Consider the following 24,460-nt stretch of genomic DNA (forward strand, 5'->3'; position numbering starts at 1 on the left):
GCGCAAAAGCGTCGTAATCGTATCATCGGTGCAGCGTCGGCGTAATCCATGATTACGCTGACGCGACGGTCCGATGTTGTTCCTCGCTCCTGCGGCAGCACACATCGCTGTGTGTGAAGTCGCAGGAGCGAGGAACGTCTCCTACCGGCCTCACTGCGGCTTCCGTAGGATATGCGGAAGGAAGGAGGTGGGCAGGATGTTTACATCCTGCTCATCTCCGCCCCTCCGCTCTGATTGGCCGCCTGCCGTGTGACGTCGCAGTGACGCCGCACGACCCGCCCCCTTAACAAGGAGGCGGGTCGCCGGCCACAGGGACGTCGCACGGCAGGTGAGTGTGTGTGTGAAGCTGGCGTAGCGATAACTTTCGCTACGCCAGCTATCACCACATATCGCTGCTGCGACGGGGGCGGGCACTATCGCACTCGGCATCGCAGCATCGGGCTGCGATGTCGTAGTGTGCAAAGCCCGCCTATCTCTAAAGGCCGCTTTACACGCAGCAACATCGCTAAAGCGATGTTGTTGGGGTCACAGAATTCGTGAAGCACATGCGGCCTCGTTAGCGACGTCGTTGCATGTGAAACGTACGAGCGACCGCTAATGACCAAAAATACTCACCTTATCGCTGCTCGTTGACACTGTGTTCCATTCCCAAATATCGTTGCTGTTGCAGGACACAGGTTGTTCGTCGTTCCTACGGCAGCACACATCGCTATGTGTGACACCGCAGGAACGAGGAACCTCACCTTACCTGTGGTCGCCCGCAATGAGGAAGGAAGGAGGTGGGCGGGATGTTCGTTCCGCTCATCTCCGCCCCTCCGCTTCGATTGGGCGGCCGCTTAGTGACGTCGCTGTGACGCCGAACGAACCACCCCCTTAGAAAGGAGGCGGTTTGCCGTTCACAGCGACGTTGCTAGGCAGGTAAGAAGTGTGATGGGTCCGAGCGATGTTGTGCGCCACGGACAGCGATTTGCCCGTGACGCACAATCGATGGGGGTGGGTACGCACGCTAGTGATCTCGCTAGCGAGATCGCAGCGTGTAAAGCGGCCTTAAGATGCAATTGACTTTGAGTTGGTGATAGGAAACTAACTGCAGTGTTCTAGTTCATACAAAGCAGACAAGGATGGCTTCCTACACTTCATTCCTTAGTTAGCACAAAAAGAGAAGCAGCAACTACTTAGAGGAAATTATACAGATGTACTGAGCAGTGTAGTTGTGAATCCAGCTCTGGTAATGTAAAAGACTTGTTATAAAGCTGAGCAGAATCTTTCTGTGTCTCCTTCTGCATATTTTCTCACTCTGCTCCTCACTTCTTCTCCTTAAACCTCACTGTGCTGGCAGTCTATCTCATTTTGATAGGATGCAATGAAGACTGAGAGGTGTGGCTGAAGTAGAAACATCTACCTAATAAGATATACAGGATATATATATTTTTTTTCTTCCTTTGATCGGATAGTGCCCACTACCATATACAATGCCAGGTTATTGGCCCCATTCCCATTATATTTCCATATTTTTAAAGCACAGATGGTGTCTACCCTGATGGATTCCATGTAAAGGGTCGTTTATCATTACAGTGCGTCATATTGTATTTGTTAAAAAGACATTGAATTTCTTGCATCAGCCTTCTAAATGAGGATTTTGTTTAGTGTTTATGATCACGGACCAATGACACCCCCAATAATCCCGAGAACAAGAGTCCCAAACTCCTCTGTGTGACTGGAGTGGTAGTGAGCATGTGCAACCACTGCTTCATTGAATGTATATAGGAGTGGTAATTGCACATGCTCCCTATCGCTCCATACAAACAGAAGACCTTTGGTACCCTGTTTTTGTGATTGGTGGGGGGTTATACTAGAGATCATACATTTTTTTCTATCCTATGGGTAGGTGTTTAAGGGGATGGACATACTGCCCATGTTCCCATTTGAAGACACAAGTACTGTAGTGATGTGTAATGTGTATTGTGACATACATTATTGGTGATAGATTGTATTTTGCCCAACAGTAGGGAGAGTTAGAGTTAATATTTGGCACTAACCCAAAGTGGGAAGGACTAAAATGAAGTGACAGAGACAGTTTCCTGCCAGGAGGCAGAAAAAGCAGACTTAAGGTCTGACTAGTGAGTAGAGCTGAATGATATGGGTGTCCATGATATGAGTGGAGACAGAGTCAGAGGATAGCTTGATCCTAGATAAAGAGGAAGGAAAACAGACCGAAGGACAGAGTGGTCAACCAGTGATGGAAGCCTAGTAGTACGGCCCCAAATTTATAACTCAGAGAGGTAACGGACCAGAACGGAACAGAGAATTTGAGACAAAGAGAGCGCCCCGGGTAGGAGTTCCAAAGCATAAGAACTAGAGATGCTAAATACCGGCCATATTGGCTCTAAGTGGACATTAGTACTGAGTTGGGTTGTGGTGAAGACACGCAAATGATTGGAAAGAGTGTTAAAGCGAGTTAAGAGAAAAGAAGTGAGACTGTGAGTGGAGTTTAAGCTTGCATACCCGCCATCTACTGTACATAATCCCCACCAAGTTATCATTTAGTAAAAAGTTTATTTTTGAGTGGCGGTCAGCTGAAGTTACTGGCATTATGTGGCCGGTGTGGGCTTAGCGCCCCCATAGCACAGGCCCACACACCCAGCCAGGAGCCCCACCTTCAAGTAACATGCCATGGCGTAAGAAGATGAGTACCTTGCTCACGGCTACCACCCTGTGCCACGTTACAAGTGATCAATGCTTTTTTATTGGACATGGTTTTTTAATTACAGATGATATTACTCCTGGTCTGGATTGAAGACATCCGAACCACCTCCTACCTGCCGGAATCACTGGAGCATTGTCATCTATGCAGTATGATGCAAGTATGAGATCTCGTCAGGCCTACCGATCAAGAAAGGAGTAGAGGATGACTGTAGGTAGGAGAAGGCTTGCAAGGCTCCTGTCTGGACTACCAATGTGACTGCTAGACTAGTGCCTTTCAAATCAATTTGCTCAATATTATTCTTCTTTTTTTTTTAGAGCACCAAAGATTCCATGGAGCTGTACATAGACAGGGTTACATACAAAATACAAATAGAAATGACAGAAAACAAACTAACAATGACTAAGTGGTACATAAAGGAGAGGAAGCCTGCCGTTGCGAGCTTACAATCTACAGGATAATGAGGAAGGAGACAGCAGGTTGGGGGTTGCGGCAGCTTTGGTGGTGATGTGGTGGCAAAGGGATTATTGCAGGCTGCAAACTTTCTTGAAGAAATGGGCTTTCAAGTTCCGTCTGAAAGTTCCGACTGTGGCAGATAATCAGACATGTTGGGGCACAGACTTCAAGAACATAAGGGATACTCAGAAGAAGTCTTTTAGGTGATTGGGTGAGGAACGTATAAGTGTGGAGGAGAGAGGGAGGTTTGGTATGACCGGAGATTACATGTTGGAAGATTAGTCTGGTGATAAATGGAGACAAATTATGGAAGGCTTTGTAGGTCAGTGTTAGTAGTTTGACCTTAATATGTTGGGCAAATGGGAGCCAATGAAGGGATTTGCAGTGGGTTAAGGATGGATTGGGGAGGTCCGAGATGATTAGCAGAGACGCCACACAGGAGGATATTTAGTAGTGGTGGTGGGAAATGATGAGGGCATGCACTAACAATTTAGTAGATTGAGGGTTGAGGAAATGAATGATTCATCTCTAATATTAATCATTTCCATCTTATAAGATATTAGTTTAACCCCTTAACGACCGCGGGCCGTAAAATTACGTCCTAAATGACATAATCTTACTGCCCGCGGTCCTCCGGCGGCAGCATGCCGCGATCGGCACACATCTCAGCTGATTTTCACAGCTGAGATGTGTGCCTGCTAGGCACGAGCAGAATCGTTATCTGCTCGTGCCGATTAACCCCTTATAATGGCGCTGTCAATACATGACAGCGCCATTATAAGCGCAATCGCGGTAAAGTTTTACTTACCGCCGAAACCGGAAGTCACGTGACGCGATCACGTGACTCCCGATAGTTGTCATGGTAGTACAGGGTCATGTGATGACTCCTGTACTACACATGAATTGGTTTCACTTTCGCTGTGCCCGGGGCACAGCAAAAGAGAAAGACAGCGTATCTGCTGTTTACAGCCTTCCAGCTGTGATCAGCAGATACTGCAGAGCGATCGGAATGCTGATCGCAATAGCCCCCTAGGGGGACTAGTAAAATAAAAAAAAAAAGTAAAAAAATAAGTTTTAAAAAATTAAAAAAAAACAAAAAAACCTAAAAGTTCAAATCACCCCCCATTCGCCCCATTGAAAATTAAAGGGTTAAAAAAATAAAAAATATACACACATTTGGTATCGCCGCGTTCAGAAACGCCCGATCTATCAAAATATAAAATCAATTAATCTGATCAGTAAACGGCGTAGCGGCAAAAAAATTCCAAACGCCAAAACGACGTTTTTTTGTCGCCACAACTTTTGCGCAAAATGCAATAAGAGGCGATCAAAACGTAGCATCTGCGCAAAAATGGTACCGTTAAAAACGTCAGCTCGAGACGCAAAAAATAAGCCGTCATTGAGCCTAAGATCCCGAAAAATGAGAACGCTACGGGTCACGGAATATGGCGTAAAACGTGCGCCACTTTTTTCGGACAAACTTCCGATTTTTTTTTAACCCCTTATATAAAAGTAAACCTATACATGTTTGGTGTCTACGAACTCGCACTGACCTGAGGCATCACACCCACACATCAGTTTTACCATATAGTGAACACAGTGAATAAAATATCTCAAAAACTATAGTGCTATCGCACTTTTTTTGCAATTTTTCAGCATTTGGAATTTTTTTGCCATTTTCTAGTACACAATATGGTAAAACTGATGGTTTCATTTAAAAGTACAGCTCGTTCCGCAAAAAATGAGCCCTCACATGACCATATTGACTGAAAAATAAAAAAGTTACGTCTCTCAGAAAAAGAATGGCGAAAAAAAAAAACGGAAAGCGAAAAATCGGCCGGTCGTGAAAGGGTTAACACCTAAATAGAACAGCAAAGAGTTAATTACCTGTATGTTGCTACCTCCAGACTGAGAAACATTTTAAGGTGCATTAGCTGTTGTCTGTCTTCCAGGACTTGAGCAATTTGGATTCTGAGGTCTTCTTTCTCCTTCTCCAGAGTTTCGATTTCAAGCTGTAACACAATAAGATTATATATGAATCTGGATGTTATAGACAAAATATCCCAAATAGAACAATTGAAGATGATGGAACTCACCACATAGTGAATAGGTAAAATATATCTTTGTACCGTGTTAGCCAGTAGAGATAAAAAATTGTTTAAAAGAACTGAAGTCCTCAGTGGTTGATACCTTTTAATGGCTAACTGAAAAGATGGTAATAATAGCAAGCTTTCGAGACTGCTCAGGTCTCTTTATTGAGCCTGAAGAAGTGACCTGAGCAGTCTCGAAAGCTTGCTATTATTACCATCTTTTCAGTTAGCCATTAAAAGGTATCAACCACTGAGGACTTAAGTTCTTTTAAACAATTTTTTACCACATAGTGAAAAAATCTTATCTCATAGCAAGCACTAAAAAGCAGATGGGGAGAGGAGTACAGGCAAACAACAGCAGGCTATGGCCATCTCGTGTCTACTGACACTTCCACAGGCTTGTAGAAGTGTCAGTAGACATGAAACGCCTGCTGTTTGCCTGTACTCCTCTCTCCACCTGCTTTTTAGTGATTGCTATGAGATAATGAGATTTTTTCCACGATGTGCTGAGGCCGTCATCTTTACTCCTACTATTTGGGACTTTCACTGACTTTTGTATAATTCCTGAGCACCACTGATTATTACAGCATAGCCATGTGCATGGACTACATATGAGTAAATCAGCGTGCATTTATGTAAGGAAGACGGTAATACCAAGCAATTTCTTTTGTGCCTGTTATAGACAGAATGGCTGCTTTCATTTGGGGTTACTGCAACTTTCCTTAAAGGGGATCTGTCACTTGTCTCAATTATATAATTTTTTTTTTAACTGTAGTAAATGCCGCTCTCTCCTGAATCCAGCCATGAATTTCTTAAGTTTCTGCACCTCTCCGTTCCTGAGATATGGCCCTTTCATCCCTCTATATAAATCTATTCTTGCTCACTAAGGGGGCGTGGTCTACAACTCTTCTCTGTGAGTGACTTGTTAAAGACCACACCCATTTAGCTAACAAGACTAGATATTACATACAGGGAAAAGGGGCAATATCTCCAGAACGGTGAGGTGCAGGAAAAAAAGATTCAGGAGGACAGCAGCATTTACACCAGAAAGTTGCAGTAACCCCATATGGGAGGAAGCATTCTGTTTTCTATGCTTGCAAGTGGTTGTGACCCCTTTTTGTCCACCCGTGTAAGACCTGATTTGCAGTTCTCTGTCTTCCAGTTTTCTTTGAACAATTATAGCAAAGTAACATGTACATGGTTACAATGTACAAGGTGTACTTGCTTAATTGTCTAAGGCTGCTTTCACACCTCCGGTTTTAGCAGAGCCGGCCGATCTGGCACTAAAACCTATGCGACGGATGCGGCAACAATGCCGCATTCTTTGCATAAGTTTTTGACATGCGGCCCGTCCGGTTTTTGTCGCTTGCAGCAGGCTACTGAGCATGCGCAGTGGAAAAAACCGAATGCGGCGGCCTTAGGCATGCATTGCAAATCGCGCCACATCAGCCGGATGCGGCGCAATGCGTTTTTTTTTTTGCCGGACAAAAAAACGTGCCAGGTAACGTTCCATCTGGCCGCCGCATCGGCTAAATCTGCCGCACGCGGCAAAAACCAGACCGAATGCAAGCCCATGAGGCACAATCCGGCACTAATGAAAGTCTGTGCAAAAAAACGCAACCGGCGGCAAAAAAAAACGGTTGCGGTTTTTCTGCAAAGCGCTGGATTGTGCCGCACAGGAAAAACCGGATGTGTGAAAGCAGCCTAAGGCTACTTTCACACATCCGGTTTGAGCCCTGCGGCTCAATCCGGCTGTGAAAACTATGCAACGGATGCGGTGAAAACACCGCATCCTTTGCATAAGTTTTTACATGCGGCCGGTCCGGTTTTTTCCGGTTGCGGCATGCTACTGAGCATGCGCAGTGGAAAATACCGCATGCGGCGACCGGATGCGGTTTTTTCCGCATCGCGCCGCATCCGGCCTCCATAGGGATGCATTGAAAAATGCGCCGCAGCGGCCGGATGCGGCGCGATGCGGTGTTTTTTGCCGGAGCAAAAAACGTTGCAGGGTACGTTCGATCCGGCCGCCGCATCGGCTAAATCTGCCGCATGCGGCAAAAACCGGACCGAACGCAAGCCCCTACGGCACAATGCGGCACTAATGTAAGTCAATGCAAAAAAAAACGCAATCGGCGTTACAAAAGCCGGTTGCGGTTTTTCTGCAAAGCGCTGGATTGTGCCGCAGAGCAAAAATCCGGATGTGTGAAAGTACCCTAAGGCAGAAATACCTTAAATGATTGCCTGTTATATGCAATTGTCTAAAGTGGGACTACTCCTTTAATTCAAGATGAATACCCCTTTACATTAAGCATATATATAGTATGTGATGTTGTTGACACTACGTTTAACAATTTCTGTAATTCAGTATCCCAATTTCATGTCTCTAACCCCTTCAGCCCCCGTACTGGAAAACAGCAAAAAAAACTGGAAAACAGCAAAAAAAATGGTGTACTGGAAAACAGCAAAAAAAATTCCAAGTGTGGAAAAACTGAAAAAAAAGTGTGATCGCACAATAGTTTTTGGGATGTTTTTTTCACCGTGTTCACTATATGGTAAAACTGATGTGTGGGTGTGATGCCTGAGGTCAGTGGGAGTTTGTAGACACCAAACATGTATAGGTTTACTTGTATCTAAGGGGTTAAAAAAAATCACAAGCTTGTCCAATAAAAGTGGCGTACGTTTTGCGCCATTTTCTAGAACCCGTAGCGTTCTCATTTTTTGGGATCTATGGCTCAGTGACAGCTTATTTTTTGTATCTCGAACTGACATTTTTAATGGTAACATTTTTGCGCAGATGCTACGTTTTGATCGACTTTTGGTATTGCATTTTGCGTAAAACTTGCGGCGACCAAAAAACGTAATTTTGGAGTTTGGAATTTTTTTGCCGCTACGCCGTTTACCAATCAGATTAATTGATTTTATATTTTGATAGATCGGGCATTTCTGAACGCGGCGATACCAAATATGTGGGGTTTTTTTGAGGTTATTTAACCCTTTAATTTTCAATGGGGTGAAAGGGGCGTGATTTAAACTTTTAGGCTTTTTTTATTTTTTAAAACTTTTTTTTTACTTTTTTTTATTTATTTTACTAGTCCCCCTAGGGGGCTATAGCAATCAGCAGTGCGATCGCTCTGCCCTATCTGCTGATCACACCTACACAGCTGTAAACAGCAGATATGATCACTTCCTGATTCACTCAGCTCCGGGCCGAGTAAAACCGAAAGTGACTTATGATAGCTACAGGCGTCATCACATGACCCTGTGCTACCATGGCAACCGCCGAAAGTCACGTGATCATGCACGTGACTTCTGGTGGGGGCGGCGGTAAGTGAAAATCATGGCCACGCGCATATACATCTCGCTGCCAGACTTTGGCAGCGAGATGTAAGGGGTTAAATGTTGCGAGTGGAAGCGATTACACTCGTAACATGCAGGCACACATGTCAGCTGTTGAAAACAGCTGATATGTGCGTGGATTGCCGCGACCTGCCCACGGCAGGGAGCAGGGATTAACCTCACACGATCCATGATGGATAGATCCGTCATGGGTCGTGAAGGGGTTAAAGAGATTTTCCATTTCAAACAAACTAGTCCCATATTGCTAATCCCAATAGTGGACGCAAAGAGTAGGATATCTCCGCCCAGACATGAAGGACAACCTTTGGAGGAAATTAGTGTGACGACATGGACTCTGTCAGTGGCTAGCATGGGTTATGTTTCTTAAAATTCACCCAGACATGATGATAGTTTGTTTATAAACGGGGGATAAGCCCCTCATTGTTTCTACAAGACTCTTATGAGTCTAGTGTTAAAGTTCTAGTTGACTCATGTAATTCCCTTGGCCAGTGAAGGTCAGATACCCAGACAAATCAATTATGTGAACCTCCCATTATATTACTATGTGTATTGCTAGATGCAATGTAACTTAGCTGTCTCTGCCAGAGACCATTACTACAAGGGATATTTTGTATACAGCTTGAAATCTAGCCATAAGAGCCCAGTCTTATCCACCAATCGTGAAGACCCCAATGGTCTGAATGGAGAGTTCAGGGGTATAAGAATGAGGACGGTCCATTGCCCGGGTAGACTCTTGCTACATGCTACCAATCTAGGATTTGCAGATCCGATTGGCAAGCCATAATTGAACCTGAATTATAATACTACATGGACTTCAGCATTGAATGCAAGGATTCGGCTGAGATATCAAGGACTACCTATGGAAGTAATCCAGCTTGGGACAATCCCGTCATCTGACTACAGGCTTTGTGGCCCTCAGCCAGCTTCCTAAATCTGGTGTTATTCCATTCTCGGTGGGTGGCCCACCAAAAGCGGGGTACTACTGGTTTGGAGTAAGTAGCCCTTGAAGCTCTGAGGCACAGGCATTCTAATCCCTGGTGAGCCAGCGGAAGGGGGAGAAACTGTTGCCGGTTGCATTTTGTGGTTTTGCTGGTTATGTGCCATATGCCGTTAATTGTTTGGGGATCCAATAAAGTCTTAATATTGTGATTCCCTCATCCTGTTTAGTCTGAGTAGTGTTCCGTCCACGGTTAAGGAGGTCGGGCGTTCAGTTGGCATGAACCCTGGGCCATGCTGTCTTTCTAAAGGCGGCCGGGTCAGCGGACGAGAGCACCCACTGACCCCCGTGTCTCCACAATTAGCATCGTATATATGTAGCTCTCAGATCTTTCTAGTAGTTTCTGTAATGCATACTACAATGCAGCAATAAAGCAAGATAGCTGATAATGTTAACGTTGAGTAAGCATGGGGTGGGGTGGAATTAGAAGACCCACTAGTACTGGCTACTGTATGTCAGTGGTCACATTTAAGGCCTTCTCTATGACTAGTAGACATTACGTCACTAGAGGTTTGTACTCTAAGGAATGGACACACTTCCACATATCTGACATTCCTGTCCAATCAATATGGCTTTAGTGTTTATATGGAAAGCCCCTTTAAGGGTCACTCGAGCCTTTGATCATGCATTTTAGTTTTCTCAGCTAAACAGAGATTGGATAGGTTAGGGATTGCTTTGTAGATGGACCTACTGATTGCTCTTACTTAGGACATGTATGTGACACATACCATTTAGAATTCATGAGATCACAAGGCCCTTTATCAGAGGGTCAGTATTCATCCTCATATACATATCCATTAAAGAGATGGAGAAGGGGCCGGGACCATCCATATAATTGCCTCAGCAAATGACTCAGCTCCCCGGACAATTCCGGCTTCCTTTCCCAGACACATCTGCTCTCACTGTAACATATGGAAGTTATCTGAGTCATCATAGCGCTACATGGAGCATGGACAAGACAGTAGTGGTATTACATGTTTAAAGGTACAGTACACAAATATTAGAAGACCTTCAGTCTTGGAGTGGGATTCATAATGATAGCAACCACATAGTTGGGACTATACTATCCAACACCGCTTTAAAGTCCCAGAGGCTTGCAGAAAAAAAATAGGAGATTCCTGTACTCCCAGAGGAATTGGAAAATCTTCCAGGAGCCAGCCAAGAACTCTGAAGCATTCAGGAAGGCAGTTTTCGAAAGCTTTTTAAGGTTTGACGCTGAAGCGCTCCATCATCCAATTGAGATCTGGAAGCTAACAGAATAGTTGGGACTATACTTGCCAACACTGCTGGTATGTCCCAGAGGCTCACAAAGAAAAGGAGACCTCTTGGACCCCCAGAAGAATTACCGTAGTAGTTCTCCTGTGTGCCAGCAAAGACTTCCAAAAACTCTGGGGAAGGCTGAGCTTTTTATAGCTATTTTGGGCTTGACAGTTGGATGCTGCATCATCTAAAAGAGATATGGTAGCTTCGACTTTAGGTTGGACCATACTTTTCAACTCTTCTGGAAAAAGAGAAAACCTTCTGGTCTACCAGAAGAGTTTGAAAGTCTATCAGGTACCAGCAAAGACTTCTGAAACCCTTAGAAAGGCATCGCTTCCTAAAGATTTCAAGGACTTGACGCTGGTGCGCTCCATCATGGAAAAAAGATCTGGCTTTCAAATGAACATTCAGTAGGTGTGAAAAAGACATAGTGGGAGCATGTTCAGGAAAACATAACATTTTCATTAGCACACTCCCACAATAGCATCCCTAAAAACTGTACAGTAGAGTTGTCACCAAAGCTTCCTCAAAGCTGCTAGTATGTAAAAGTATGACATAAGTTTTTAATTCATATAAAATTTTGGTCCAGACTTTAGTCCTCATTTGTGACCATGAGTGCTTTTGACAAGGGACCAAACTCCTAGCCATGATATTCTCCACCTGTACTCTTCATATGTTCCTATATTAAAACTGAACTAGTGGACGCAATGTTATCTTAATGAAATGGTTGTCAACTTTAGAAGAATTTCTAGGAGGGCTTAGGAAAATATACGACCTCTAGGACTCCTAGAGGAGTGGGAAAATCTCCCCTGGTGCTATGGAAAACTCCCCAAACTTCCAGGAATGCTTTTTGTGCCTGATCCTGGAGCACTCTATCATCAGGTAGAGAGCAGGAGTAAAAATCCAAATTCAGTGATTGTGGAAGAGGCTTAGTGGAGGTATGGTCTTATCAAGGAATTTATCTACAAGAGCATTCCTAAAAGTTGGGAAGTAGGGTTGTCATCCAAGTTTGCGAGAAGAAGTTTTGGTTCTAATTTTAGTCCTAATTTGAGACCTTATCCAATTGGCAAAAGACCAAATGACTATACCCATTATTCTCCGCCTGGCCTCTTTGGATGTTCTCATATCAAGACTGAATTAGTGGGCACAATGTTATCATAATGGTAGAGCTGCCAACTTTCTTAAAACATCTAGGAGGTTCTCAGAAAAATGAGACACTACTGGGTCTCAGAGAGGAGTTGGAAAATTTCCCTGCTGCTAAAAACACCCAAAACGTCCAAGAAAGCAAAGCTTCCAGAATGTTTATTGAACGTCAAGCTATAGTTTTCCATCATCAGATGGAGACCTGGAGTCAAAATGAACATTCAGCAGCTGTGGAAGAGGTATAGTGGGGACATGGTCTCAAAAAGGGACTTGGACATGGGGAATACATTTTTGGTGACATCCTGTAATCCCCTCCAACCCACTAGTGAAGTTGACAAGTAGGGTTGTTATCCAAATTTCTAAAAAGACAGGAAGTTCTTATATCATATGAAGTTTTGGTCTTTACTTTAGTCCTAATGTGGGACCATGATAGTGAAGGACCAAACTCCTAGTCAATATATCAATACAGGCTCATTTTATGTCCCATATCAAGGCTGAACTAGTGGGCCCAAAATTACCCTTGACATCATACTTGCTACCTTTCCTTGAACATCCAGGTGGCAAATCTTACAGGTGCTGCCAAAGCTTTATGAAACCTCTAGGAATCCAGAGTTTCCGGAAAGCTTCTTGAATGCTCCTTTATCTGACTGGAGCCTAGATGTTCAATCACACAATCAACGGAAGCAAATTAGGGCTTGTCGGGCACATAGCCAGTTAGAGCTATGCAAACGTAACTCCAAAATGACCAATGGTAAAAGTCGTCAAATATGCATAATGGAAACCTGAACTGCCAATGGAGTTACAGAGGGAATGAGCATATTAGGCAACATACATTACTCAAGGACACTTAAGCAATGAGTGTGGCGTAAACAATTGGGTCCTCAAGTAGAAAGTTATCAGGGAATCTTTATGATTTGAGATTCTGATCCTCAAAACATCCGTTCATCATGGAGTGGAGTCAGACCTTGACTCTCTTTTACAGCACTTTTTCCTAGAAAGCGTGTGCTGGGTTCTTAGATACATAACTGAGCTAAGTGCCGCCATGTGTTCCGTGACTTAGCAGTATCGGATGCCACAGCTGTGGTGGATTACAGAATTGTGTTTGGACATTAGACAGTAACCTAAAGCTGTTATAATCCTAGGTTTACTTACATGATAAAAACAAAACCAAAAAAAATAAAGGAATTTTTCAGAAGCACATAAATAAATTTAATTTGGAAGAGATCAGTTTTCCATTAGGGCATATGTACGCGCTTTTTATTTGTGCCAGAAGTTCTGCTCTAACGACAGTGTCTGTCGATTGAGTTGGCATCAGAACGGAAATAATGGAGAAGAGGTAGAAAACCAATCACATTGCAGCTTTCCTTTGGGTAAACATGAAAGCTGAGTTGTGATTGGTTTATGAAGGTGAGAAAGACGTGATCTCATAGACAGTTTCATAAATCTGTTGAAAATGTTAGGGACATACTGCACTGTTTTCAATAAACTTTATACAGTTTATTTTTTGCGGAGGGCAGCTAAGGTGGCATGAATATTTTCTAAAAAGGGCACCCATGGAGTATTATTTCAAGGGGCACTCACAGGACCCTATTTATTTTAACAGAGGACTCATGGACATTATTTGCTTTAAGGATGCATTCTGGGGGCATTATTACCAGTTAAGGGGTCACAATACAGGGCGCTAGCTACCTATCACTAGGCCTACCCTATTTTGAAAATTGCTTTAATATGGTTACTAAACTAAGCTTCTTAGAACAATAATTGACCACTAATTTTGAATGGAAATTTCCTGTAATTTTTTTATTATATTATACAAAATGGACATTTTTGGCTATTGGGTGAATATAATGGTGAAAGTTAATCATATACTGTAGATATATAAAGAGAAACCTGCTTACCCACTATGTATAACCTTATAGGTTATTGACTTTATACAATAATAGCATACATACATCAGGTTAATGCCAAGAGATGGTGCCGAAACTATAGTACCAAAACTGACAGCAAATGCTGCTTTTTTCAGAAAACACCGCCACACCATTTTACAGGTTGTGCGTAGTATTACGCCATAGTTTCCAACAGTTCCGAATTGGCCAAGACTGGTAAATTAGGGCATGTCCTAGCACAAATAGGGGCGAGATGTATGTAGCTCAACCCAATTCACTTCAATGGAGTCATACCAGACACAACCTATGGATCTGTATGGCTTTGGAAGACAGCAGTTATATCATAATCATAGATAGATAGAGGTCCCAACTCTGGGACATACACCAATCTTGGAAAAAAAAGCCCCATCAGAGTAGGACTCTCTTGATTTTACTTCAGGAGTCCTAAATATTGCTGGAGACACTGCAGTCTTTTGAGACGCGTATAGAAGTGAATGGAGAGAGAGAGACACAGCAGAATGAGACATGGTCCTGTCTGGACATAAGTGACCAAGATGGATACCAGGGTCCTTTCTGGACATACGTGAACAAGATGGGGATGCCCCAACAGGATAAACCTCTTTTGTGTAAAATCCAAAGTGAGTGAGTGGTTGGGTAACTAAGCTGTTATCATGGGTCTTGTGGCCAACGTTAATACTATGATGTCTGGACTCCTGCCTGAAGCTTTTACCTCTATTGTCTACTTTAGACTTGGTCACTGGTTGATGTCATAACCCAGGGCACAGGACACTATAATTTTGAACATTATTGTTTCAATTGCATTGATCGGGCTCCAGATCTTTCTATAGTGAGGGGGTAGCACTTACTCCCTGCTGTGTGTGAAATACATTTCCCCTTATGAGTTCAATGTGTGAGGGATGTTTATTAACGATTCAGGAAGTATAAGATATTTTTCTTCATGTGAAGTGGGACTGAAATATTTACCATAGCTTAGATAGATCTATATATAGATCACCATTGAGGTCCTGCCAGAGATTACTCTCAAGAGTTGTCCGCCCTGTACAATATCAGACACTGCCAAGCAGCCTATCAACTTGCTGACCCAATTGGCTTCTTATCATCTTCTAATGACGCTTGTAGAGGATTTGAACATAGAGAGAGTTTGTAAGAGGGTACGTTCCTGATAATGAACCATGTAGAAAGCCCAGTGATGAATTCCAGTGATATTACTTGGGAACTGAGTATTACTTGGACTTTTGTATGGAGTTGAATGACGTTCATCATCTCAGGTCTAAAGAGTTGATTTCTGACGGCTGATGTTGAATACCTGTCCATGACTTCCAGAAGTAGGTTTTTATTGGAGCAACACAATTACAGTTTCACCATCTTCCCCCAGATTAGCCCAACCATTGTCAATTGCCAATTCAATTGAACTAAAGCCATCAGAATGACCAATTATAAGATTGCAGCTTCTATGATTGCTGTTAAAGGTCCCATATTTTCAACTCTGAGAAACTTCAAAGACATTTTATACATGCTGTTGACTTATTACTTAATTTGATTATGAGATTAGGTTAGTAGCTCTTTAATTACATGTATATACTCAGTTAGGTATTTGATACACACCTGTAGTCTACCTTCTTCATCTTGTTGTTCCAGCCACTCCTTGGTCAGAAGTCCTTCCAGCATCTCCTTCCGGTTCTTAAGACTCTCCAAATCTCCATCTAGATTCTGCAGTTGCAGTTGACTCTGTTTATTTTCATCCAACACCTTCTTCAAGTTCTCCTTGGCCTGGGTCAAATTTTCCTCCAGAGATGACACTTTGTTCTTGTACTCCTCTACAGCTCCCTGCCATATTTGTGACAGCTGATTTGCATAGTCTTCCACATTGACTGGTTTGAAGTTTACGGGAGCAATTTTGAAGTTCTCCAGTCTTTGGGAGTAACTTGAAATTTCCTTTTCCATCAGAGCCTTCTCTTCTTCATGAGCATTAAAGATGTCCTCCATCTCTTGCTCCAGTTGAAAAAGTCTATCCTTCAACCATATTTGAGCTCTTTTCTCCTCTTCCAGCAGTCTCTTGCTCTCTGACAGTTCTTTCTTTACATCTTCTTGGGCTTGCTTCTCTTGGTGGCACAGTTCCTTCACATATTCTATCTCCTGGTAGATAGAGTCTCTGTCTGTTTCCACCTGGACCATCTCCCTATGTCCATCATCTAAGGCGTCCCTCAACATCATAATTTCATCATGGTACTTTCTTATGAAGGACTTATCAGACCTGGTGCTCTTGAGGTGATGGATCTCCGCCCTGAGGAGATTGTTCTCTTCTTCTAGAACTTTGACACGGGAGAGATAAGCTTCAAGACGTTTGTTGAGACTCCACATTTGTGTAGACTCTTCGCCAAGGGCTATTGATGTTGGATAGGTCTCCATTCTGCTCATTGATTTACTCCAAGTCTTCTTCAAAGATACTTCTCTACCAGCGTGTGGGAGTGTGATGCTGAATACTCAGCGAGTGAGAGAATGGCTTAGGAAGAGCAGATCCAAAGCTATTCATACATTGCATCTGGCCGGAGAGGGGAGGGTCCCATTATAAGGCAGTGATTAACCCTTTAGAGGAAGTCCTGCTCCATCCCATGACACTGTCAGATACATAAACACTTCCGACTATAACATATACATTCTCCCACATACCGTAGAAAGTTATTTCCTTCCATGTGAACAGCATTCATCCAATTTTCATTCATGATGCTTCCTTTAATAATTACCTAGTGATTTATGTTTTACCTCACATTTTCTTTATAGATTTTCAGTATATTACAACATTTAAAGCCACATTTCTTCTAAAAATAAGAGAAAATCCTTTTGTCATAATTTTCCATCAGGTTCTAAAATATTTCTACTTTTGAAAAAGCTTGACAATAACTAATATGATCATCGATGTCACCCAGCTTTCTTGGAGTCCTAAGCAGCTAATACACAATGAGAAGGAAACATAGAACTGATAACAGGTAAACTAGTCAGATCACAAGTCCACATAGGATAGATGAAAGCTCCTATGTTAGCTGTAATTACAGATTTCACTCACTTTCCTAGAAGCCATTTCAACAGAAAAAAGAGCAAATCTACATTTTTAACTACTTACGTTTTTTGGAGGGGGGGTTGACGAAGATCACTTTTAATTTACTTTATGGTCAATTGTTATTACAAAGCCTGATAATAATGATGTAGAATGGCAATTAGTTTTTTAGTAGATGGTAAAATAAAATTTTTATTTCATTCCAAAATTTTGCACATCAGAGACAAAATAAAACTCTTAATTAAATCTCTTCTATGGCATTTAAAGTTCTCGTCAAAATCCCCTAGATTCGTGCACATAGTCTGCCATCTAATGGCCTATTTAATGTATTACATGCAATATATAGATATGTTTTTTCACGACCCATTCATTATGAACTTTGGATTGATATACCAACACCTATAGTTGATGATTAAGCCCTCTACAGGTTCACCCTACTGACATGGACACGTAGGGGGTCCAATGTAAGGTAAAACCACATTCCCCATAGGCACTGTATATATTCTAGGAATGCTGCATAAACCCTTACCATTAGGCACTTTGCGTCTTGGCTATATCATTGTTAAAAAGGTTCTACAATGATTAAACAGATTATAGAATATGGGCACATATGGGGCACCGTGATGTGCGGAGCTCAGAAGATTCACGAACATGGCTCTATGTTCAATGGACATGCTTTAAATTGCCTCCTGAATCATATTCTCGTATTTATGACCATAAAGGTGGCCGAGTATCTATAGATTTGAGAGATCAATCTTTTCCTTTACACAAGAGAACTGCCACCAGTGAAGTATCAAGTACTATTGGTACCTTACAAAATTGTCCATCACCTCCTGAATCATGGTCTCTCATTATGACCATAAAGGTGGCCAAGTATATATAGATTTGAGAGCACGGTCCTTTCCTTTACATGAGTGAAATGTGGAGCACTATTGGCACCTTACAAGATTGAAATAATTTTGTCCACCACCTCCTGAATCATGGTCTCCCATACAGTATGTGACCATAAAGGTGGTCAAGTATTTAAAGATTTGAGAAGTTGGTCATTTCAATTACAGTTGAGAACTTGCACCAACACAATAACAAGTATCATCGAAACCTTACAAAAGTAAGGTTATTCATTTGAACGTAGTCAAGGTCAAGCCAGTCTGGTGGTTCAGATGTCTGATCCATGGGCTTTTTCCTTTAGCTTTTACTACGTTAAGTGGTCCTCCATCATCACAGCTTATCCTTATAAATTTTTGTAATGTAATTTCATTCCTATAAAACTCATTAAAACTTTCTGATGCGACTACCTGGTTGGACTCTTACAAATTTTACAGATCTTTCAGCTCATTTCTTACATGAGCTTGAACACATTTATACATCTAATCTGGCATGTTATGCCAAGCATGGGCACGACGTGATAGGTATGGATGTAAATTCAGGTTCTTTATTCCAGTTTAATCACAATCTTTGCCTTGGGATATGACCTTGTATCACAAAATCACTGGCTGTAGTGGTGAGTTGAGGTCAACTCTGTGGTCAATGATGTCATGTCAACATAATATTGCTAGTGCACATTGAACAGAGGCTGGTGGGGAACCAGGGAAGCTGACTATTGGGCTTTTTGCCATTTTTTTTACCATGGAGAGCTGTTTTGAGAACCCCTTCCATTCTGAAAACTTTTCCTTTATTCATGGTTTCTTCTTGACTTAATAGTGCCTTTCCTTCGTGTGTATTTGACCTTAACACTGGATAGCTTTTGACCTGGATCCCATTGGGAGAGTTGACTATAAAGAGATCTTAAGGGAACAAAAAATGTTTTAGTTTTTCTTAAGCGCCTTAAGACACATACTTTATGAGGAGTTAATCTATTGAAATTCCACTGGTCCTGAATGTACTAGATACTTCTAGTCTTCATAAAGACTTTCCACAGGGAGACCACTTTATCATCATGGTGGCTGCTCTCTTTAGTCCTTGACTGATGGCCATGTTTTCTTTCTTTACAACGACATAAGTAGTATGGACCTTATAACAAATTAAAATGGCTGCTCCTAAAGAAGCACTCTATCCTTGTACTTTTTAGAAAAGTCCCTTGACAATAGGCTGATCAAAAGTGTTTCCCAGCCAAGACCCACAGTGATTAGCTTTGGGGAAACCTAGAAGTAGGTGTACAATTTCCTTACAATACCACCATAAGAAAAAGTAAAAATGACAATACACATTCACATCTCACCCCAGAGCGAGAATCACTCTTTTTTTTTTTTTTTTTTAACCACTCTTTTTTTTAACCACTCTCCACTCTGCCCAAGAGATTAGGATCCTGTACAGGAGACCCCCTCTCAGAAATCTCTAATAGGGATTACTTTCATAATATATTAAATATATATTTAAAGGAGGTGTAGTTCAGCTCTCAAAGAAATGGCAGATGTGCCACTGATGTCTGTTTTGACTAGCCATAGCTATATGGGTTACAGAAGTTGCCAACCTGGGCCCCCGATACCGAAAGGTGGAAAAAAATCCTATTTGCCAGGTAGGTAGCTAGAGATGGACAGTAAAGTTCTAGCAATCTAGCATAGAAGCTTCAAACTACACTAACATCTGGGAAATGCCTTATTTTTTTCCACAACTAGTCTTTCTATTAATCTCTTTACATTACTAGCCAAATTTTGTCGTTTCCAAAATATTGAAAATTAAGAAAAAAAATTTTGCGATGGCCGGGAATCGAACCCGGGTCAACTGCTTGGAAGGCAGCTATGCTCACCACTATACCACCATCGCTTACATGAAGGCTGTGTTTTCACAGTGCATCTCTATGAATCCCACCCATATGTTCTCCTCCCACCCATGTAACCTGATAAGGATACAACAAGGTGTGCATACCGTGCATATTAACATTGTCCCTTTAGTCTGTAAATGTGAACATGTGGCATCGGGAAAGGACCATTCCTTCGTCAGCTGTGTCTGTGATGGATCAGCGTGCAGCTACATGAGCAAAGCGAATCCTCCCCCCAACCTTGTTACATGCATGCTTCTCTCCAACATTCGAGATACAGTGACATCCCATCCAAAAATCCAAGATTAATAATCCTCCTTCCGTGGCTGTCTCTCAAGTCAGTGATTTGCTCTTCTAGTATATACTCAGAGATAAGGCGCTTTTCCACTTGCGTACCGCTTCCGATGCAGGAGCATTGGAAGCGATATGGTAATGACTCTCTGCCGCGGTGTCAGATGAGGGTCATGCGACTGTGATGCGATCTTGCGATTGCATCACAGGAACAGAGAAGATGGAGAGAGCACTTTCTCCCCATCTCCTCCGTTGCCTGTCTCTGCGAGCACCGCACTGCAGTCACATAACATGTGAGTACAGTGCGATTTTACACACACGTGAGCCGAGACTCTGTGTAAATCGCAGCATGCTGCGATTGTACCGAGAGCCCAATTCGTGTGGAGAAAAAACGGGACAGATGAAACTGTCTCATTGATTAACACTGGTGCGAGTGCAATCCGATTTTATCGGATCGCACTCGCACAAGAAAATCGCAGATGGAAAAGCGCCCATATAGCAACTCTACAGTGTGATAGTCTCGTCAAACAGCTCCTTGTGTCTAAACCACTTGCATACAGGGATTGTGCCTAATTATGATGAGATGAATCATCTGCTCACCTATCCCTTAAAACTTGTAAAATTGGGAGACAACACTTAGGCTATGTGCCCACGCTGCGGAAAATGCGCGGATTTTGCCACGGATTTCTCGTGGAAAAGCAGCGGATTTCCTGAAAATCTGCAGCTCAGGCACTTCCCAGCCATTTCTATGGCATTTTGGAAATGCTGTGTCCACGCTGCGGATTTTTCCGCAGCGGATTTCGTGCGGATTTTGATCCGGAAAAATCTGCAGCATGTCAATTATTGTTGCGGATTTTCATCCGGATTTTGTCTTTAAAATTGGGAAAAAAAAAATCCGCACCAAAATCTGCGGCAATTCCGCACCTTTGAAAAGGTGCGGATTTTGCGGGAAAGCTGCGGATTTGGATGCAGAAAAATCCGCAGCTACATTCTCCCGTGGACACATAGCCTTAGCCCCCATCAGTCAAGTTTGTTTTTCGTTTTTTTTTTCTTTCTTTAAGGCCCTGTCTGCACTAGAAAATTGAATTTCCTTAAGAAAATTCCGGATCTCTACAAGAATCCCGCACCCGCGTCAGAAATGCGCACGCAAATTCCGCATGCAGTTTTAATTTTATTGCAGTTTTTAGTGACTAAAAATGGCAATTTTCTTTTTTAAAACAATTTTAAAATGTAAAAAAACAAACAAACCCTTGAATCACTTTCACTCACTCCAACACAAAAATAAAGGAATATATATATTTGGTATTTCCTCATCTGCCTAAGTCCAAAAATTAAAATAATTTAACCCATACAATAAACCATACTAAAAAAACTGTAAAAATTTACCATTTTTAGGGTCTCTGCACCCCCCCCAAAAAAAGAAGCAAGAAAACACATTGTAGGTGCCATTAAAAAAATGGACAAAATTGGCAGATCGGCGTTTAAAAAAACGAGTACTAACACAGCTCCATCGATGGAAAAAATAAGCTGGCGACGGAAACTGTTTTCTTCACAAAGTTCATATTTTTTTCACCACAAAAATACCATATTGTAATGATACCTAAAAAATCATATTTTTAGGTAATTTTAACCCCTTAATAACCAAAGATGTATTGGTACGTCCTTGGCCACCTTCCTCCAGTTACTGCGGGCTCCAGCAGCGAGCCCACGGTATTCCCCGCACGTCTGCTGATCTGATCAGCAGACATGTGTGGCTAACATTTTTGAGTTTTGCACCCTGTTCACACTATTGGTGTTCCAGGCATCCATTCTTTAATATGTGTAGCTAACAAGCGTATGTGGAGCGGAAATCCACCAGCGCCTGTTATCCCGTTAGATCACACTGACATCGTGATTTAAAGGGTCGCGGCAGAGATTCCACGCCTCCAATGGCGACCCCGTGACGCGATCATATGGCGCCAGTGTGTTGTCATGGTAGCGCAGGGTCAACTGATGAACCCTGAGGCTATGTGCGCACTGGGAAATGGAATTTTCTTGAGAAAATTCCGCATGCTCTCAAAGATTACCACACTCGCGGTAAAAAACTGTGGGAAACCGCACCCGAAAACCGCATGCGGTTTGCTGCGGTTTTACCGCGGTATTGTTCGCGGTATTGCCGCGTGCGGGTTGGGATGTGCTTTATTGCATTCAATGCAATAAAGCACATTGAAGAAAAAAAAAAAAGTCATTTAATTCTGAGATAGTAGATAGACAGAAGAATAGATAGAGGGATAGATAGATAGACAGACAGATAGAGGGATAGATAGATGGATAGATAGAGGACAGATTGCTGCATTTCCCACGGTCGGCAGTGAGTTCACATTACCGGCCGTGGGAAATGACCGGTAATTACCTCTGCTGTCTGCTGCTTTCATTCAGCGCTGTGTCTGTGACAGTCGCGGCTGGATGTAAGCAGCGCAGGACCTGTGGATTACGCCGGAGCGGTGGATTACGCCGGAGCTTTGGTGCGGGAGGGGTTAATAAAATGGTGAACGAGGCTTGTTTGTTTTATTTAAAATAAAGGATTTTTCGGTGTCTGTGTTTTATTCACTTTACTTATGGGTTGATCATGTCAGCTGTCACATAGACGCTGCCATGATCAAGCCTGGAGTTAATGGCGGTGGTCCCCCACCATCATTAACCCCTTGTATTACCTTGCTGCCACTGCTACACGGCGGCAAGAAGAGCCGAGGACACGCCGGTGCTGCCGCATAATGCATGCGACAGTGCCGGGGCAGCTGCGGCTGATATTCTCGGCTGCGGGAGGGGGAGTGAGGCGGGGGACATTATCCCTGCCCCTCTCCCTCCCCAGCCTGGGAATACCGGGCCGCCGCTGTGTGCTTACCTCGGCTGGAAGGTAAATATGCAGTGGAGCCCACGTTCTTTGTTTTCTATATTTCCGTTTGCTTTCTATGTGTGTTCTATGTGTCTGTGTCTATGTGTTCTATGTCTGTGATGTCTGTGTGTCTGTGATCTGTGTGTTTGTGTTTACTCTCTGCACGGCTTCCTCTTCCTGTAATGACATCACTTCCCTGCAAACCGCAGACAAGCGATGTACATTACCGGAGGTAAACCGCGAAATACCGCAGGGAATAACGCAGCAAAACGCAGTGAACCGCACAGAATTTGCTGCCTGCGTTATTCCCTGCGGGATTTCATGATTAACATTGGAGTCAATGGAGTGAAATCCCGCAGCGACGTGCGGAAAATAATTGACATGCACTTGTTTTTGCTGCGGGATTCCCGCAGCAAAACATGCAGCTGTCAAATTCCACCCAGTGCGCACAGGATTTTTTTTCTCCATAGGATTTGCTGGTGATTCACTGCAGAGATGTTATGAACATTTTCTGCAGCGAAACATGCAGCAAATCCGCGGCAAAATCCGGTAAGTGCGCACATAGCCTGATGCCGCCATGGCTCACTTGGTATTTCTGCTGATCAGAGCAATGCTGCTTTGATCAGGAGGAAAGCACAAGCGATCAGACTGTGCAGTGATAAAGTCCCATAGGACTAGTAAAATAAATTAAAAATGTAAAAAAAAGTTTTCAAAAATATGAAAAAAATAAAAAAACCTGAAAGTTCAAATCACCCCCCTTTCGCCCATTAAAAATAAAAGTTAAAAAAAAAAATACCATGTATTTGTTATTGCCGCATTCAGAAATGCCTGATCTATCAAAATATAAAATCAATTAATCTGTTCGGTACACGGTGTGGCAAAAAAAAAAAGTCAAAGGCCAAAATTAAGTTTTTTGGTCACCGAAACATTACATACAACATGCAATAACAGGCGATCAAAACTGCGCATCTGAACAAAAATGGTATCATTAAGACTATGTGCGCACAGTGCGTTTTTCGCGGCGTTTGTGCGCGTTTTTCGGGTGCGTTTTTGGCCTCAAAACTGCATGACTTTGCTTCCCCAGCAAAGTCTGAGTTTTCAATTTTGCTGTCCGCACACAACTGTTTTTTTAGGCTAGGTTCGCACACTGCGTCTTTTTGACGCTGCGTTTTTGGCCGCTAAAAACGCACAAAAACGCACCTGCATCAAAAAACGCATGCGTTTTTGCCGCGATTTGGTGCGTTTTTGGCTGCGTTTTGGATCTCTGCGTTTTGCTGCGTTTTTCCAATGCATTGCATGGGGGGAAAACGCAGAAAAACGCAGGAAAGAACTGACATGTCCATTTTTTTTTTTAACTCAAAAACGCAGGTAAAAAAAACCAGATGTGTGCGGACAGCAAAAATGAAAACTCATAGACTTTGCTGGGGAAGCAAAGTCCTGCAGTTTTGAGGCCAAAAATGCACCCAAAAAACGCGCAAAAACACCGTGAAAAACGCACTGTGTGCACATAGCCTAAAGCTGCGTTTTTGAGCTTGAAAAAAAAATGGACATGTCAATTCTTTTCTGC

General features: G+C 42.7%; 1 protein-coding gene and 1 non-coding gene across 2 annotated transcripts in view; both read right to left on the minus strand.

Moving 5' to 3' along the window:
• Window positions 1-16,394, minus strand: part of NES (nestin) — a 34,166-nt gene extending 17,772 nt beyond the window's left edge. The window contains exons 1-2 of the mRNA XM_075330289.1: window positions 15,520-16,394; window positions 5,048-5,172 (exon numbers count right to left, since the gene is read on the minus strand). Of these exons, the coding sequence (XP_075186404.1) occupies window positions 5,048-5,172; window positions 15,520-16,332 (938 nt within the window). The 5' untranslated portion in view covers window positions 16,333-16,394. The remainder of the gene's footprint in view (window positions 1-5,047; window positions 5,173-15,519) is intronic.
• A 3,266-nt stretch (window positions 16,395-19,660) lies between these two features.
• TRNAG-UCC (transfer RNA glycine (anticodon UCC)) lies at window positions 19,661-19,732 on the minus strand. Its single transcript has one exon. It is a non-coding gene; the product is annotated as a tRNA-Gly (tRNA).
• Window positions 19,733-24,460: the final 4,728 nt, after the last annotated feature.

This window comes from Anomaloglossus baeobatrachus, chromosome 12 (assembly GCF_048569485.1).
Source record: "Anomaloglossus baeobatrachus isolate aAnoBae1 chromosome 12, aAnoBae1.hap1, whole genome shotgun sequence".
Classification (NCBI taxonomy): domain Eukaryota; kingdom Metazoa; phylum Chordata; class Amphibia; order Anura; family Aromobatidae; genus Anomaloglossus; species Anomaloglossus baeobatrachus.